At 36.3% G+C, this 14,651-nt stretch overlaps 1 protein-coding gene across 2 annotated transcripts in view; it reads right to left on the bottom strand.

Moving 5' to 3' along the window:
* Window positions 1-14,651, bottom strand: part of UGGT2 (UDP-glucose glycoprotein glucosyltransferase 2) — a 184,373-nt gene that overhangs the window by 17,424 nt on the left and 152,298 nt on the right. The window contains exons 31-37 of one of the 2 annotated variants that reach the window (XM_070520046.1): window positions 13,303-13,385; window positions 10,766-10,864; window positions 9,659-9,743; window positions 6,243-6,425; window positions 4,422-4,582; window positions 3,664-3,778; window positions 1,376-1,600 (exon numbers count right to left, since the gene is read on the bottom strand). In XM_070520046.1, the coding sequence (XP_070376147.1) occupies window positions 1,463-1,600; window positions 3,664-3,778; window positions 4,422-4,582; window positions 6,243-6,425; window positions 9,659-9,743; window positions 10,766-10,864; window positions 13,303-13,385 (864 nt within the window). In that variant the 3' untranslated portion in view covers window positions 1,376-1,462. Of the gene's footprint in view, window positions 1-1,375; window positions 1,601-3,663; window positions 3,779-4,421; window positions 4,583-6,242; window positions 6,426-9,658; window positions 9,744-10,765; window positions 10,865-13,302; window positions 13,386-14,651 lie in introns of those variants that run through there. The other variant, XM_014864866.3, reaches the window with a different exon arrangement.

The following is a 14,651-nucleotide window of genomic DNA, read 5'->3' on the forward strand; positions in this document are numbered from 1 at the left end:
ATCATCATTTCATGGGCTTATTGCCACTTGATCATCATCCCTGATGAATGATCTGTTAAAATATGATTTAAAGAAAATCAGATTGTTTACTTTCTTATTAACGAGTTTTGAAAGTTCTTTATATATTTATCAATTTCCTTCTTTTGTGAATTGTGCTTTTAACAACATATCTAAAAAAAAATCTCTGCGTAATCCAAGGCCACAGAGATTTTCCCCTATCTTCTTTTAAAAGTTTTATAGTTTTACATTTTAGCTTTAGATCTATATGTGTTCTGAGTTAATTTTTGTATCTGGTGTGTTATGAATTGGAGGTTTTGTTTTGCATGTAGATGTCTAACTGTCCCAGCACCACTTGTTGAAAAGGCCATCTTCTCTCCACTGCACTGCCGGTGCACCTTGTCAAAAGTCAACTGCCCATACTTGTGGCTCTAATTCTGACTCATGGACTGAATTGTCTATCTTTACACCAAACCACACTGTTTTGATTACAGTAGCTTCATATTCAGTCTTGGAATCACATAATCTAAGACCTCAAACTTTGTTCTTTTTCAAAGTTGTTTTTGCTATTTTAGGTCTACTGCATTTCTATGTGAACTTCAGAATCAACTTTGTAAGTTTATACAAGAAAGTCTATAGGAAAAAAGCCTACATTTTTATTGGAATTCTATTAAATCTAAAGACCAATTTGGGGAGAAATCACATAAACACTCTGACTCATGAACAAGGTCTGTCTCTTTACTTATCTAGACCTTTACTCTCTCAGCAGTGTCTGATAGTCTACACGTCTTAAGCCTGATTGATCTAAGTCATTAATTTTAAAAATGCTATTAGAAACAGTATCTTTTTAATTCCAATTTCCAATAATTTGTTGCTAGTACACAGAAGTAGAATTGATTTTCATATACTGATCTTGTACCTTGCACCTTGTTAAACACATTTGTTAGTTCCTCGTAGCTTTTTAGTAGAATGTGTAGGGTTTTCCACATAGATGATCATATTGTCTGAAAAAAAGGACAGTTGCTTATTCCTTGCCCATCTGGATGCCTTTCATTTCTTTTTCTTGCCTTGCTGTACTGTCTAGTACATCTATTAAATGTTGAAATCCTGAGTGGCTATTCTTGCTTTGTTCCTGATCTTAGGGGGAAAGTATTCAGTCTTTCACCATTAAGTACGATGTTAGCCACAGGTTTTTCATAGATGTCCTTTATCAGGTTGAGGAAGTTCCCTCCCTGTCCTAGTTCACTGAGAGTTTTTATTAGGAATGGATATTGGAGTATATCAAATGCTCTTTTGCATCTATTTAGCAGTCATATGGTTTTTCTTTTTCAGTCTGTTAATACAGTGAATTACATTGATTGATATTTCAATACTGAATGAACCTTGCATTCCTGAGATAAAGTCCACTTAGGCACGATATAGGGTCTTTTTTATACATTGCTTGATTTGGTTTCCTGAAATTTTATTAAAGCTTTTTACATCTGTTCATGAGGAATGTTGGTCTGTAGTTTTCCTTTCTTGTAACGTCTTCGTCTGGTCTTGATGTCAAGAGAATGCTGGCTTCATAAAATGAGTAGAGAAGTATTCCCTCCTCTTCAATTTTCTGGAAGAGTTTGTGTAGAATTGGTATTATTTCTTTGATGTTTGGTAGAATTCACTTTGAAGCTATCTGGGTCTGGAGATTTAAACTAAATTCCATTTCTTCAATTGATACAGGGCTATGCAGGTTACCTATTTCACTTTGAGTACATTTTGGTAGTTTGTATCTTTTATGTAATTTGTCCATTTCATAGAAATTGTTTAACTTACTACTATAAAGTTGTTTATAATAGTCCCTCATTATTCTTTCAATACCTGTAGATACTATGCTGTCATGTCTCTCACTTCTATATTAGTAATTTGCGTCTTTTATCTTTTTTCTGATCAGTCTGGCTAGAGGTCTATAAGTTTTGTTAATTTTCTCAAAGAAACAGTTTTGACTTTACAGGAAAATCTATGAAAATATACCATTTTCCTGATTTTTCATTTCACTGATTTCCACGCCCATCTTAATTATTCCCCCTTTTCCACTTACTTTGGTGTTATCTGGCTTTTTTTTCTAGTTTCTAGGTAGAAGCTGAGATTATTTATTTGAGACCTTTTTCTCTTCTAATAGAGGTACTTAGTGCTATGAATTTACCTCTGAGAACTGTTTTAACTGCTTCAGATGCTGCACCTTATCATGTACTTTGTATGTAACACAGAGATGTAACCTAAGACTAAAATATATATAAATTCATGTGAAATGGTGAATGGCTTGGCTGATTCGTCAGGATCCCAGAAAGAGGAAGATTAAGAATAAGAAATTCTGGGGTAGAGGCTTATAAATGAACCTCTGGGGTGGCAAAAATTGTCAAGATCTTTGCATATTGCAAGTTAAATATCCACCAGAAAGCATTCAACACAGAAGCAGCACTAAATGACCAACCAGACAGAATGATGTGGCCTTTTGATGTCAGCCAGCTTTGGTCGTTGGCCACTCCAACGGCACAATGAGTACATGAAGGGAGTAGTCATGATGGCAGAGATGGAGACTACATGTGGGCCCAATAGCATGGGTTCCTACTTAACCAAGGCTGTTCTAGCTCTTACAGCTGTCAGCAGCAGAGACAAACACTGAGCTTCTGATGCAGCATTTACACTTTACAAAGACAAATCAACTGTTTTGTGGCAAGGTGACTACACCAGACTCTTTCTGCCCTGGAAGGGGCATAGATTCTTCTGAACTAAAATATACACATACTCTGTGTATGGGTTTGCCTTTCCTGCTCTCAGAGACTTAGCCAGCACCATTATCCAAGGGCTTCAGAGCTATCTACTAACATCGGATTCCATATAATATTGCACTAGACCAAGAGACCCACTTTACAGCAAAGAAACATAGCAGAGGGCACATGACCAAGAGATCCCATGTTCCCCTCACCTACTGCACCACCTAGAAACTGCTGGCCTGACAGAGGCATGAAATGGTTTACTGAAGGCACACAGAGGTGCTACCTGGGAGACAATACCCTGCAAGGGTGAAGCGTCATCCTCCAGATGCGGCATTATATTCTAAATCACCAACCATTACATGGTGCTGTGTTACCATCTGGAAGAACTACATGGGTCCACGGGGGCAAAGCAGAAGCGGACCTGCTTATTATCATTCCCAGTGACCCTCTTGGGGAAGGTGTACTCCTTATACCCATAACTCTGGGAGGTTCTGAGTAGCAGGTTAGGTGAATCTAGAAATTACTGAGGTATGAAGAAAAAAAGTGTTTGTTAGGAAAAACAAAAAGTAAAGCAGTAGCCAGGTGGGGCACAAGAGGATGGGAGTTAGTCTTAAAAGATTAGAGAGAGAGAGACATGTTAAACGATGGTGGAACCAAGTGAGAGAAAGACAGGGTAACTAAGTGAGATGGGGGAAGAAGAGGTTTAAGGACGGGAAAGTGAGGATAAAATACTATTAGTTTTGAAAATGTTGAGCTTGAAGTGAAAAAGTTATATCTAAGTCAAGATATCCAATAGAGAATTGCACAGAGGGGAGAAAGAGGCTGAAAACATAAGATTCTGAAGTTTACAAGCAGGGAGTTGGAGCAGTCTACACCTATGTACTGAAAATTATTCCGTGGGCATTTTACTTACCTGATCTAGGTTTGAAAGGCTGTTTGGATCTTGACTGAGAGCCTGGTACTGGCCCCGGAGCCTGTCACCTGCTGCAATTCTCCTGAACTTCTTGAGATCCACTACATATAAGGCGCTGCAAAAAATGAATACTCCTTGATAGACTATGTCGTGCATGTATTCTACTTTCCCCCAGTGATTGTCCACAGTAATGGTATTAATTTTAAATATCCTTGAGTCTAATAATAATGAATCCTTTCATAAATTTGCTCCCAATGTCTAATGCTGTTTCCAAGGAGTTTGAAGTTGGATATAATACTGTTAGGACCCATATCCTCTTAGGGTCACCTCAGGTTTCCCCAAGATCTCATGAAACTCAAAGCCCTGCAAAACAATAACAGCTTGAAGACAGTATCTTTATTTTGTTATTCGCTAAACTCAGTTTAAACCTGCAGTAGTTAGGAGCACATCCTTGAGCCATCTTACTTGGGTTTAACTCTTGGCTCAGCTAAGTACTTAAGAGCATAAACGTGGGCAAGTTAGATGAATGCTGTATGCCTCAGTATCCACATCCATAAAATGGGGATAATAAGTGTATCTCAACAGGTCATCACACAGATTTGATGAGTTAATACATATGTAAAGTCTTATAAGAGTGACTGGCACGTAATAAGCACTATATAATTGGTTGCCATTTTTGTATAATTTTTAAGAAAACTGAGCATAGGGATTCAATAAGTTATTTATTTACTAAAAGGTAAGAGTATGAATTTTCTTACCTGATATGATATTTCCTTCTTAAAAGATGTGATGCCCAGTATCCTGTTTTCCAGAAGCGATATCCATCCATTTCAGTGCGGCTATCACAGAACGGAGTATATCCATAAGGAGCTCCATCCAGATTGAAATCTCGAAGTTCTTTCAGGTCATGTCTCACGATCTAAATTAAAATAGTTTCTCTGATGAAAACTATAAAATAATATGAGCCCTTTTGTTGCAAATCTCAAATCATCATTACCTTATTGTAGAAACAGAGAGAACTGCATTTTCCTCACAGTTCTTTTGTGCAGTATAAGTCTAAGTTTCTATTTTTTTCTCTTGTCCTTACAGATTAAAAGAAACCTAAAATTCATATACCTAGTCTACACGACAGTGGTCTTACTCATTAAGAAGAATAGTTTGTTACATCATTTTTAACCACGATAGTTTAAATAAAATGTATTTTGGGAAGGAATTAAATATCACGTAAGTGCATAGCTTTTAGTTTCTCAAGGTATGGATTAATAATTCAAAATTATTTTTATTATAAATCTCCATTATTGTATATTGGCAAATATTAGTTTGAAACATAAAGAAAAATCTCCTGATTATCCTCAATGGCTTTAATGAAATAATGTTAGTATGTTTCATTTTTAATAGACTCTAGTCTGCTGGAAAAATATTCCTGTAAATGTGGGGGAAGGTAGGAGAAATAAATTTTACGTTAGATGGCATATACAGAAATGCTTACTTCATCACCTATGCTTGCCTGTTTTCTTAGTTTTTAATTATAATAATTCATATTTATCCATTTGGAAAATAAAAAAATAAAGTTTATAATAGAAGTAAATTCTAATATAGGAGTTAAAAATATACTTTTTGTCCTAAATATAAACAATAACTTGTGCATTAATATTTACATATTACTGTTCTTAGAAATTCTGTGTATTTTTCAAATATTTTTTCCCATCAATGATTACAAAGGCATGCAAGGAGAGAAGGTGAAAAGTCATAATAATTTTTGGATAGATAAATTTTGAAAGCTGAGTACCATAATGATTTTTTTGGCCAAACTTGGGACATTTTCTTTTCCTCAAGTGGTAGAATGATGAGGACTTGGTTTTTGGCTAAGTGTCAAAGAATGCTGTTGAAGTGGAAAAAGAAGAGGAGAGTCATGTGTAACTGCTAACTTTTCCAGCAAGAAGATTGAGCTTATTTTAAACAAACATCAGCTCACATTCATAGGAACTCATATAACTACTTATATTATGACTAATGTAAGCATTTGTTTTACTTTTAATGACCAAAACTAAAAAAAAAAAAACTACTACTTCAGAGAGAAAACTGCCATGTCCTAAATAATAAATGGTACTTTTTGCAATACCTTTGATTTCTCCCTGGAATTCTGGTGGCATTTTTTTTTTTTTTTTTTTTTTTGCTGAGGAAGATTTGCCCTGAGCTAACATCCATTGCCAATCTTCCTCTTTTTGCTTGAGGAAGATTTGCCCTGAGTTAACATCTGTGCCAATATTCCTCTATTTTGTATGTGGGTTGCTGCTGCAGCATGGCCATCAATAAGTGGTGTAGGTCTGTGCCTGGGAACTGAACCTGAGTCTCCAAAGTGGAGTGCACTGAAATCAATCACTAGGCACAGGGCTGGCCCCTGACAGTTTGTTTTTTTAAGAGATACTTTGCTTATATATTATAAGTATGTCTTGTACATTTGCATAGAATGGCAACAAAGATAATAATAAACACCAGCAACATAAACTGAGTCCCTACACTCAGGTAGAAGTATAGAAGAAAGTTTAAGTACTAAAAACAACAGTTAATCTTATTACCTGGTCAGCATCAACAAAAATGATTTTGTCCACTGCTAGAGGAAAAAGGACATCAAGGAAAAGAATTTTGTAACCCCAAATAATCCTTTGCTTTTCAGTCTGCTGATGAAGCCAACGGGGCCACTTATATTGGACTAGTTCATACTGGAATCCATATTTCTCAGCCATGTGGGGAATTACCTCCTAAACACAAACACATACACATAAATCAAAGAATATGTTCAAGAAGAGAAAGGAGTTTTTATTTTAGAGAAAAAATTAACACTTTAAAAGGTAGAGGTTACTATAAATTGTTACAAACTAATTGGCAAAATGTGTACTTCTACAACTTATACCTATTAGTGAGAAATATGAAAATGATGACAAATATAAAAATTAAGAATATATAAAACTATATAACTTAATGACATTAAAAAACAGGTACACTAGATTAACTAGCAAGCTTATTAACTACAATAAATGTTCCCCTACTTTTACAATTAAAGTTTGACTTGAGAAAACCTGACTACAGAAGGAAAAGCCCTTGGATCTTGGAGCACCTATGCATCAAACAGTTTATGTATTTGCCGACACGTTGGTTAGTCAGAGAGACACAAAGATAAAAAGGGTGTACAAAAAACACAAAATGAGGGGCCAGCTCAGTGGCATAGTGGTTAAGCTCATGCACTCTGCTTTAGCAGCCTGGGGTTTGCAGGTTCGGATCCCAGGTGCAAAGCTACACACTGCTCATCAAGCCATGCTGTGGCGGCATCCCACATACAAAACACAGGAAGACTGGCACAGACGTTAGCTCAGGGCCAATCTCCCTCACCAAAACCACCTCCACAAAAAACACAAAATGAGTTACAAACTGATAAATTAGATTCTATACATGAGTTTCATGTTAGATATTTATGACTATTTAATTCAAGGATTGAAAATACAAGGTAGTTATCGTGGTCTGAATATGTGATATTTGATTCAGTGTCTTATAGGCTTAGAGTATCTTATTCTGTTTAAACTAGAGCAGTTAATGAAATACACTGTTGGCAGGGACTGCAATTTTACACAGTATGGCCAGGAAAGGATTATTCCCTAAGTAGGTTTAATTCCACAAAGATTTGAAGGAAGAGAGGAGGTATGTTTTTGTTTTGTTTTGTTTTGAGGAAGATTAGCCCTGAGCTAACATCTGCTACCAACCCTCCTCTTCTTGCTGAGGAAGACTGGCCCTGAGCTAACATCCGTGCTCATCTTCCTTTACTTTATATGTGAGATGCCTACCACAGCATGGCTTGCCAAGCAGTGCCATGTCAGCACTGGGGATCCAAACTGGTGAACCCCGGGCCGCCAAAGCAGAATGTGCACACTTAACCGCTGCGCCCCCCGGCTGGCCCCAGGAGGCATGTTTTTTAACACTGGAGGGAAAGGATCTAGGGTACCAGGAATTTCTGTTTCTGTATACGGTTGCTGGTTACACAGGTGTTTTCAGTTTATAAAAATTCACTGAAGCTGCACACTTATGACTTGTATATACCATACTTCACTGAAAAGTTTTTAAAGGACAAACGTTTTGAGAGAAAGAAATACATTACAAAAATAAGGGAAATACTATTTCAGATACGGTATTACTTTTGGCCATGTAGTGGGGCAAGACTTTTATTCAGACATAGCAGTATATTTCTAGTGAATAATGCCATTTCCTGCTAAGAGAATCTTTAAGATTTTATTATCTCGGTTTATGTAGAGTTAAATCCCCCCATTCAGTGTTTGCCTAGGAGGATAACATGTTAAAAAACTAGTTTGTTAAAACTAGTTTGTTACTAAATACAGACTAATTCTTGTCTGCATTTATGGGTTCTTTTTAGTTTTTTGTCCACTGCCAGACGAGCTCAGGAGGCGGCACTCTTGGTGGTGAGGGCAGAGGAGCTGTTACATAAGGGTTAAGCTCCTGGGCTTTGAGGTCAGAATGCTTGGGTTCAGATCTCAGCTATGTTCCCAATTAGCTGTTTGACCTCAGGCCTGTGCTATAAAGGACAAATCTTGCTCAAAGAAGGGTTGAGCCCTTTGCCCCAGGCTCCTGGGAGTAACCCCTATCCTCGGACTGTCCTGCCTGGTAAGACTGATTTTATTTACCTGGGGACCTTGGGTCACATCAGACAGCCTAGGCTAACAAGGTGACATATGGTGGGGACCTTGGGCTACAAGGTATCAGCTCATCCTCCAGGGGCCAGAGGCTCAGGTCAGCCACAGTGGCTGTCACATGGGTCTCCGCAGCTACCCTCCAATTAAAGCTCTGGATGCTCAAGTTTGAGCGAGCTTCCTAGGTGTCAATACTCCACGTGTATGATCACACATTTCTGCTAGGAGAAATAAGCTCTGTCTGCATGACTCCACTGGGAGAGGACAACTGGAAGCTCTGAGTCTAGTCTCCCTTGGACCTTGCTCTATGTGTCTCCTTGCTTTGCTGATTTTAATCTGCAGCCTTTTGCTGTAAGAAGCTATAACTGTGAGTATAATTGCTTTTCTGAGTTCTGTGAGTCCTTCTAGTGGGTTACTGCACCTAAGGGTGGTCTTGGATACCTCCCAACTGTGCAGGCCAGTTATGTAATTTCTGAGTCTTGGTTTTCTGGGAATAAGACTTTATGAAGAGCAACAGAATAATGTAGGTAAAGTACTTAGCAATGCGCCTGACAATATTAAGGAGTAAAAGCATGCATGCCTATTTTTATTTCTGCTTTTACCACCGGTTTTGGTCTAGAAATAGAAGACTCCTTTAAACTGGCTGAATAAGATCCTAATTTTCATAGATCAGCCTAACTTACTGTAGTAAGAATAGGAAGAAACCAGGTACACTTTGCAGCAGGAGTGTGGGGCTGAGTAAAGGGTAATCCAACAGGCCATCTGAAAACTTCTCAACACAAAAAGCCTCAGACTTCCAAATATAGTGCCCTAACTGCCACAGCAATCAATGCGCTGCACAGAGATAAAACAGCCTATTGTTCTCGGTGCCATCAAACTATTTTCTATGGCAGTTTTCATCCTTTCTGCATACCACTCTCCTAGCCTATCTTTGTCAAAATATAACAGAATTCAAATCTTTTTATTGACAAACTGTACATATTTCTCATTGCCAAGTTTTATTTAATTATATTCATTATCATGAAAAACCACTAATCCTTTTGAGTTTACTTAAAAATAAACCACCTCCTGTCCTTTTAAACAATTCTTTAAATGAAAACAGCAGAGAATTTTTCTTAAGCTAGATAAAAAATACTGAATACCAAAGTTTTAAAACTGACTAAAAATAATAATTTGAGTAAATATACATTTCAAAAGACTCATTCTGAAAAGAGAGATGTTATATGAACCTACAATGATATAAAGAATTTACTATTCAAATTTTAACCATTCTATAACAAAAAGGTTAATATACTTACTTTAAATGTTGGTGAGAGATAATTTTTCAGAAACCAGAATTTCACTGGTGTTTTGGTGTTACGTAAAACAGAAAGCATCATAATTCTGTATAAAAAAACATTAAACACAAAAACATTAATAGTAGTTCATCCTACTTTTCTTAAGACTTTTAAATATTTAAAGGCAATACTTAGAAGTTTTTCACTATGAATTATGGAGAAACAGATTGAAGTACTTTCAAATGTCATGGCTGCTCCTCAAGCATGTAACGTATCAGTATATATATACAGACACACACACACATACACCTGACAGACTAAACTGATTGCTTTTGTTTGTTTCAGCTGACAAAGAAAGCAGCTAGTCTGAAATAGTCCTGCTTAGCTGAACTACAGTCTAATCTCGGCTCTCTTATGGTGTAATTAATATCAGGTGTGCAAAACTTGAAGCCTGACAAGTTGACAGGTCACTTGTTTTGCTATCACAGCCCTCTCACTGGAGAAGATACAGACGTTCCATCTTAAAATATCAACACATTCAAACAGTTTTGAGGCATTCTCTAGGATCCTTCTATCTAAATAGTTAAAAAATAGCCCATTGTAGTTTGTAAATATGCTTTCTTCCACACAAACCCCCTCCTCCTTTTTATGAAACAGGTATTTCTTCACTGGAAAAGGAAAATTTACTACATATACTTTTTCTCACACATTATCTTGTTACAAAATATGTTCATTTTATAGCCTTCAAGAACACTGATATTCTGTATCAAACTCAAGAAATTTCACTGTATTTAAAAAACATATTTTCCCCATAATTGTAGGTAAAAAAAAAAAAGAAAAAAGCAAGGTGCAGAGCAGTATAATCTTTGTTACTATTTGGGTAAAAAGGAGTTAAATATATATACATAAATAAATATATATATATATATTTGCTTGTCTACAGATATCTTTGGCAGGAAATGAAAGTAATAATATTAGTTTCCTGTGGGAAAGGGAACTGGGTATCAAGAAAACAGAGGTGGGAGATGTTTTCACTACACCTTATTTTATTCTTTTGAACTTCTGAAATTCTTTTTGAACCATGTAAGTGTATTACTTTTCAAAACATTAGATCAAAAACATACCTACCTTAAAAAGCGTTCATATAAATGGCCAGAAGCAACTGAAAAAATGTTTAGAACGTCTGTTTCCTTTTTGTCTTTTTCTTTATGCAAGCTTCTTGTGAAACTTGGAATAAAAAAGTAGTGATTGACAGTTTCTTAATACACATCTGCAAACTTTATATAAATACTAAATTTGATTAGCAATAAAAATAGGAATGCCTTTCAAAATGAAGAATTATTACACTATAAACAAGTTCTTATCCTAACAATTGTGAATTATTAATATTAAAACATATGACAAATCACAAAGTTTTATGATTTTTAAAAAATTTATAACATAGAATGCAATTATATTGTCTCTGGGTTAATGAGGTACTATCTTTGAATCTCTGTGAGTTACAAGAGTTGTTTTGAGAACAAAAAATGAGTTATGGCATGCCATGGCCACATCTAATGTACCGAAACTTTATTGAACAGGCCAATAACGAAGGGAGAAACAGAAGGCACAAGTGTGTAATATAGCACAGCAAGAATTTTCATACATGGTAAGAGGGTAGGTCCTTGAGCGCTGCCCATGTGGCTCCCCCAGAATAAAATGTCCTAAAAGGCAGCTATAATTTAGAGCTGGAAACCTCTGCACCTTGGGTGCCCCTCCTTGAGGAACAAGGGGCATTAGGGAGCTATGCCCATTCACTGGTCTACGTCACGATCACTTCATCTGGGACCAGCTGTTGTCTTCAACACTATTTAGACCCATACCAGCTTTTTTTTGATATGCCCCATCTCCTATATAAAAGTAACTGAACCTTTTATTTGGGCTGTTCATAGTATATAATTTTTTCTTTTTCCAATTTAAAAATTTCATTTAATTAAAAATCTCATTTTTATATGCAATGGTACTTAGAGTGACTAAAATTTGGAAAACTAAACAGTTTATAATCATTGTGGAATATATTTTGCCAAATAGGAACTGTTATGACAGAAGCATTTTTCAAATCTTTTCTTATTATAATCAGCAAATAAAAAGACACATACAATTGATTCAGTGGGGGGGAAATCACTCTAAGTCAGGATTAAAAGTAAGACAAAAGTGAAAGCATATATACACGATACTGGAGAAGTTACCATCCCCAAAACTTACCTTCTTTCTAACTCTTAGTGCTATTTTGGTTTTGGTGTCCTTTTTGTACATAGCAAGCGGCTATGCCGTAGTTTAACAGTTACCTTCATTCATTCTTGCTTCTGCCTTTTGGTTTTAATGAAAGGTCATGGACAGACACTCTCTAACATGTCCAGATTCTGTTTCATCATCCCCTCTCAAACACAGCTACCTTCCAAATCATTTCAAAGTGAGTGAGCTTGAGCCTTTCTCTATCAGCAACTAGCTCGATACACATTCTGACACAGTAACATGATTCTTCTTATCAAACAAAGAGTCAACTATAGAAAAACAGGCCTAAACTGGGCGAAATCCAAAATGATGGGAGTGCTGATTGGTCTAACAAAATCTGCTTAGGCTGTTAAACTTATTTGGCCTAAAGTTTCTATTTCTTACCCCTGATAAAAATGATCAATGGTTCTTCAACATAATTCAAATTAAGTTCAAATCTCTAAAATAGACTTTCAAAGTTCTCTATGATGTGGAATACAGCAGGCAGCTTTTATTTTCGCCTAACATCCTTTACACTTCTAGTAACAATAACCTAGTATTTTGGCCAGCTTTGGGGGAGGGTGGGGATGGGGGTGGGGAGGCGTGACCATTCCTCCTCCAATTTCATTCTACGAGGTTTAGGTGGGACAGGCCATCTCGCTGGCTCTATAGGTAAGTATATGACCCAAGCTTGGTCAATCAGAATCACAGCGGTAAGTTCAGTTTGGGACACATGCTACAGCTGGACCACTAAGTCAACTTTAGAACTTCTGTTGGTACTATTTGGAAAGAAACAATCTCTTCCCACTGGAGATGGCAAACCTTCCCTCAGAAACGTTTATCTGAAAATGAAGGAGAGGTACAGATAACTGACCTAAGAGATAGAGAAAGTTTCTAGATCCCATCATCTGAATGCCCAAAGAGTCATCATGGACTCTTTAGATATGTGAGCCAATATATTCCTTTTTTGATTAACTAATATAGGTCCCAATCTAACTTATAGATCATTATAGTCAATGTCCCAGCTAACCTGGGCTACTTTCTGTTCCTTGAGGAACATACCCAATCTTTTTGACTTCACGTAACCAAGTACCTTCATTTTATTTTCAACTTTTGAAATACTGTCCATGTTTAGAACACATCCTAGCCACACACTTCTCCAAGGAGTCTTTTCTGAGGTTCCTCCTAACTGGATATAGCCTTTTTCTCCCTTGGTTTTTAGAGCACTTTATTTTCAACTGTCTTACAGCTCCAGTTTCCTGTCTTGTATTATTAACATTTATTCATGTATCCCATCCTTCCTAGAGGAGAGGATCTATGCCTCACTTAAATGTTCACCTTCGGCAGGGCTTCCACATACTAGACTCCTGATGGATCTACAGTTATGTGTTAAAATATCGATTTGTAATTACCTTTTAATGGAATCCCACATTCCTTTTTTTTCATCTTTATCAGTAAGGACATTTTCCTTAATTTTGTCTGGCTTTTTTTGCACCTAGATAGCATGGTAAAGAAAAATTTTAGAATTCTGCAGCTTTACATAATATCCTGCATGGTTAGACAGTGAAACACATCAGGCAAGGTGACCCTTGTAAATTTAAGGTAGTTGCAGTAAATGAAGCCAGGGAAGATCTTAGTACAACAGTATGGAACAATCTGGTTCCAAATATCAGTTCAACTTCTTGTGTTTAGTTCTTTTGGTAGTTACCTCCATACTGCTAAATAATGTGTTCATACTTGTATTTACTGATTTATCAACTTTAGACGCTATCTACTAGTAAATCTGGATTCACAGAGTTTAGACGTTATTCATTCTCTCTGATGACAGATGATTAGCTCACTTACACCACCATTTCCTTCCCCTTTTGGTCTGGAAATTTTGGTAGTAACATCTTTATCATTAGCTCTCCCCCTGAGTATTTTCCTAACTTAAATAATATTTAAATCTCTATTTTTTATTCTAACAACTTCAACAGTTCCTCTTGCGTCCTCTGTTTATAAGACAAGCACACTAATATCTCTACCTTTTCCCTCCACCTCCCAACTTACATTAGCTAAACCCTTATTTTAGCACTATATACATATTTATATTTATTTCAGTAAATATATGTTTTACATTTTGCTATGTTTCTTCTACAACTTGAAAATCAGTAAAAAGTGCTTACTGTGACAACGTAAATACTCTTCACTAAAAAGTCTGAAGGCTACTACAATTGTATTTCCTCTGTACAGTTACAATGACGTGTCCACTGTGCCCCTCACAGAAGACTCTGGCTAGTTCAAATGGATTCTGCTGTCTTACTTTCCACCAATAGGGAAGTGTTTTTTCTTGAAATTTTATTGTATTTATTTTTTCTTGTGGTGAGATATATTTCTTCCAGTATATTTCTGATGTTACTTAATTGTCTAGAGTTCCTGTTTTCTTGAAGACATTTTTCTTGGAGCTTAACAATTAACAGCCTGTTTCTTTCTAGGCCTTCTTTGTATGGGTTTTCAGATTAACTTCACCATTTCTTGAACTACCTATCTTCCTGTTTCTTGGTCTTCACCTTCATTGTGCTGGCAAACACCTTCAAGAAGGGGTGTGAAAAATAATTTTTCTAAATCTTGACACTTCAGAATATAACTTTTGCCTTCACATTTGGTTAAGAATTTGGCTAAAGAGTCCTAGGTTCAAAATAATTTTCCTCAAAAGATTAAAGGGTTTGTTTCGCTGTTAACATCCATTTTGAAAATGAAAAGTCTGATGCCAGCATTAGTG

This window comes from Equus asinus, chromosome 11 (genome assembly GCF_041296235.1).
Source record: "Equus asinus isolate D_3611 breed Donkey chromosome 11, EquAss-T2T_v2, whole genome shotgun sequence".
NCBI lineage: Eukaryota > Metazoa > Chordata > Mammalia > Perissodactyla > Equidae > Equus > Equus asinus.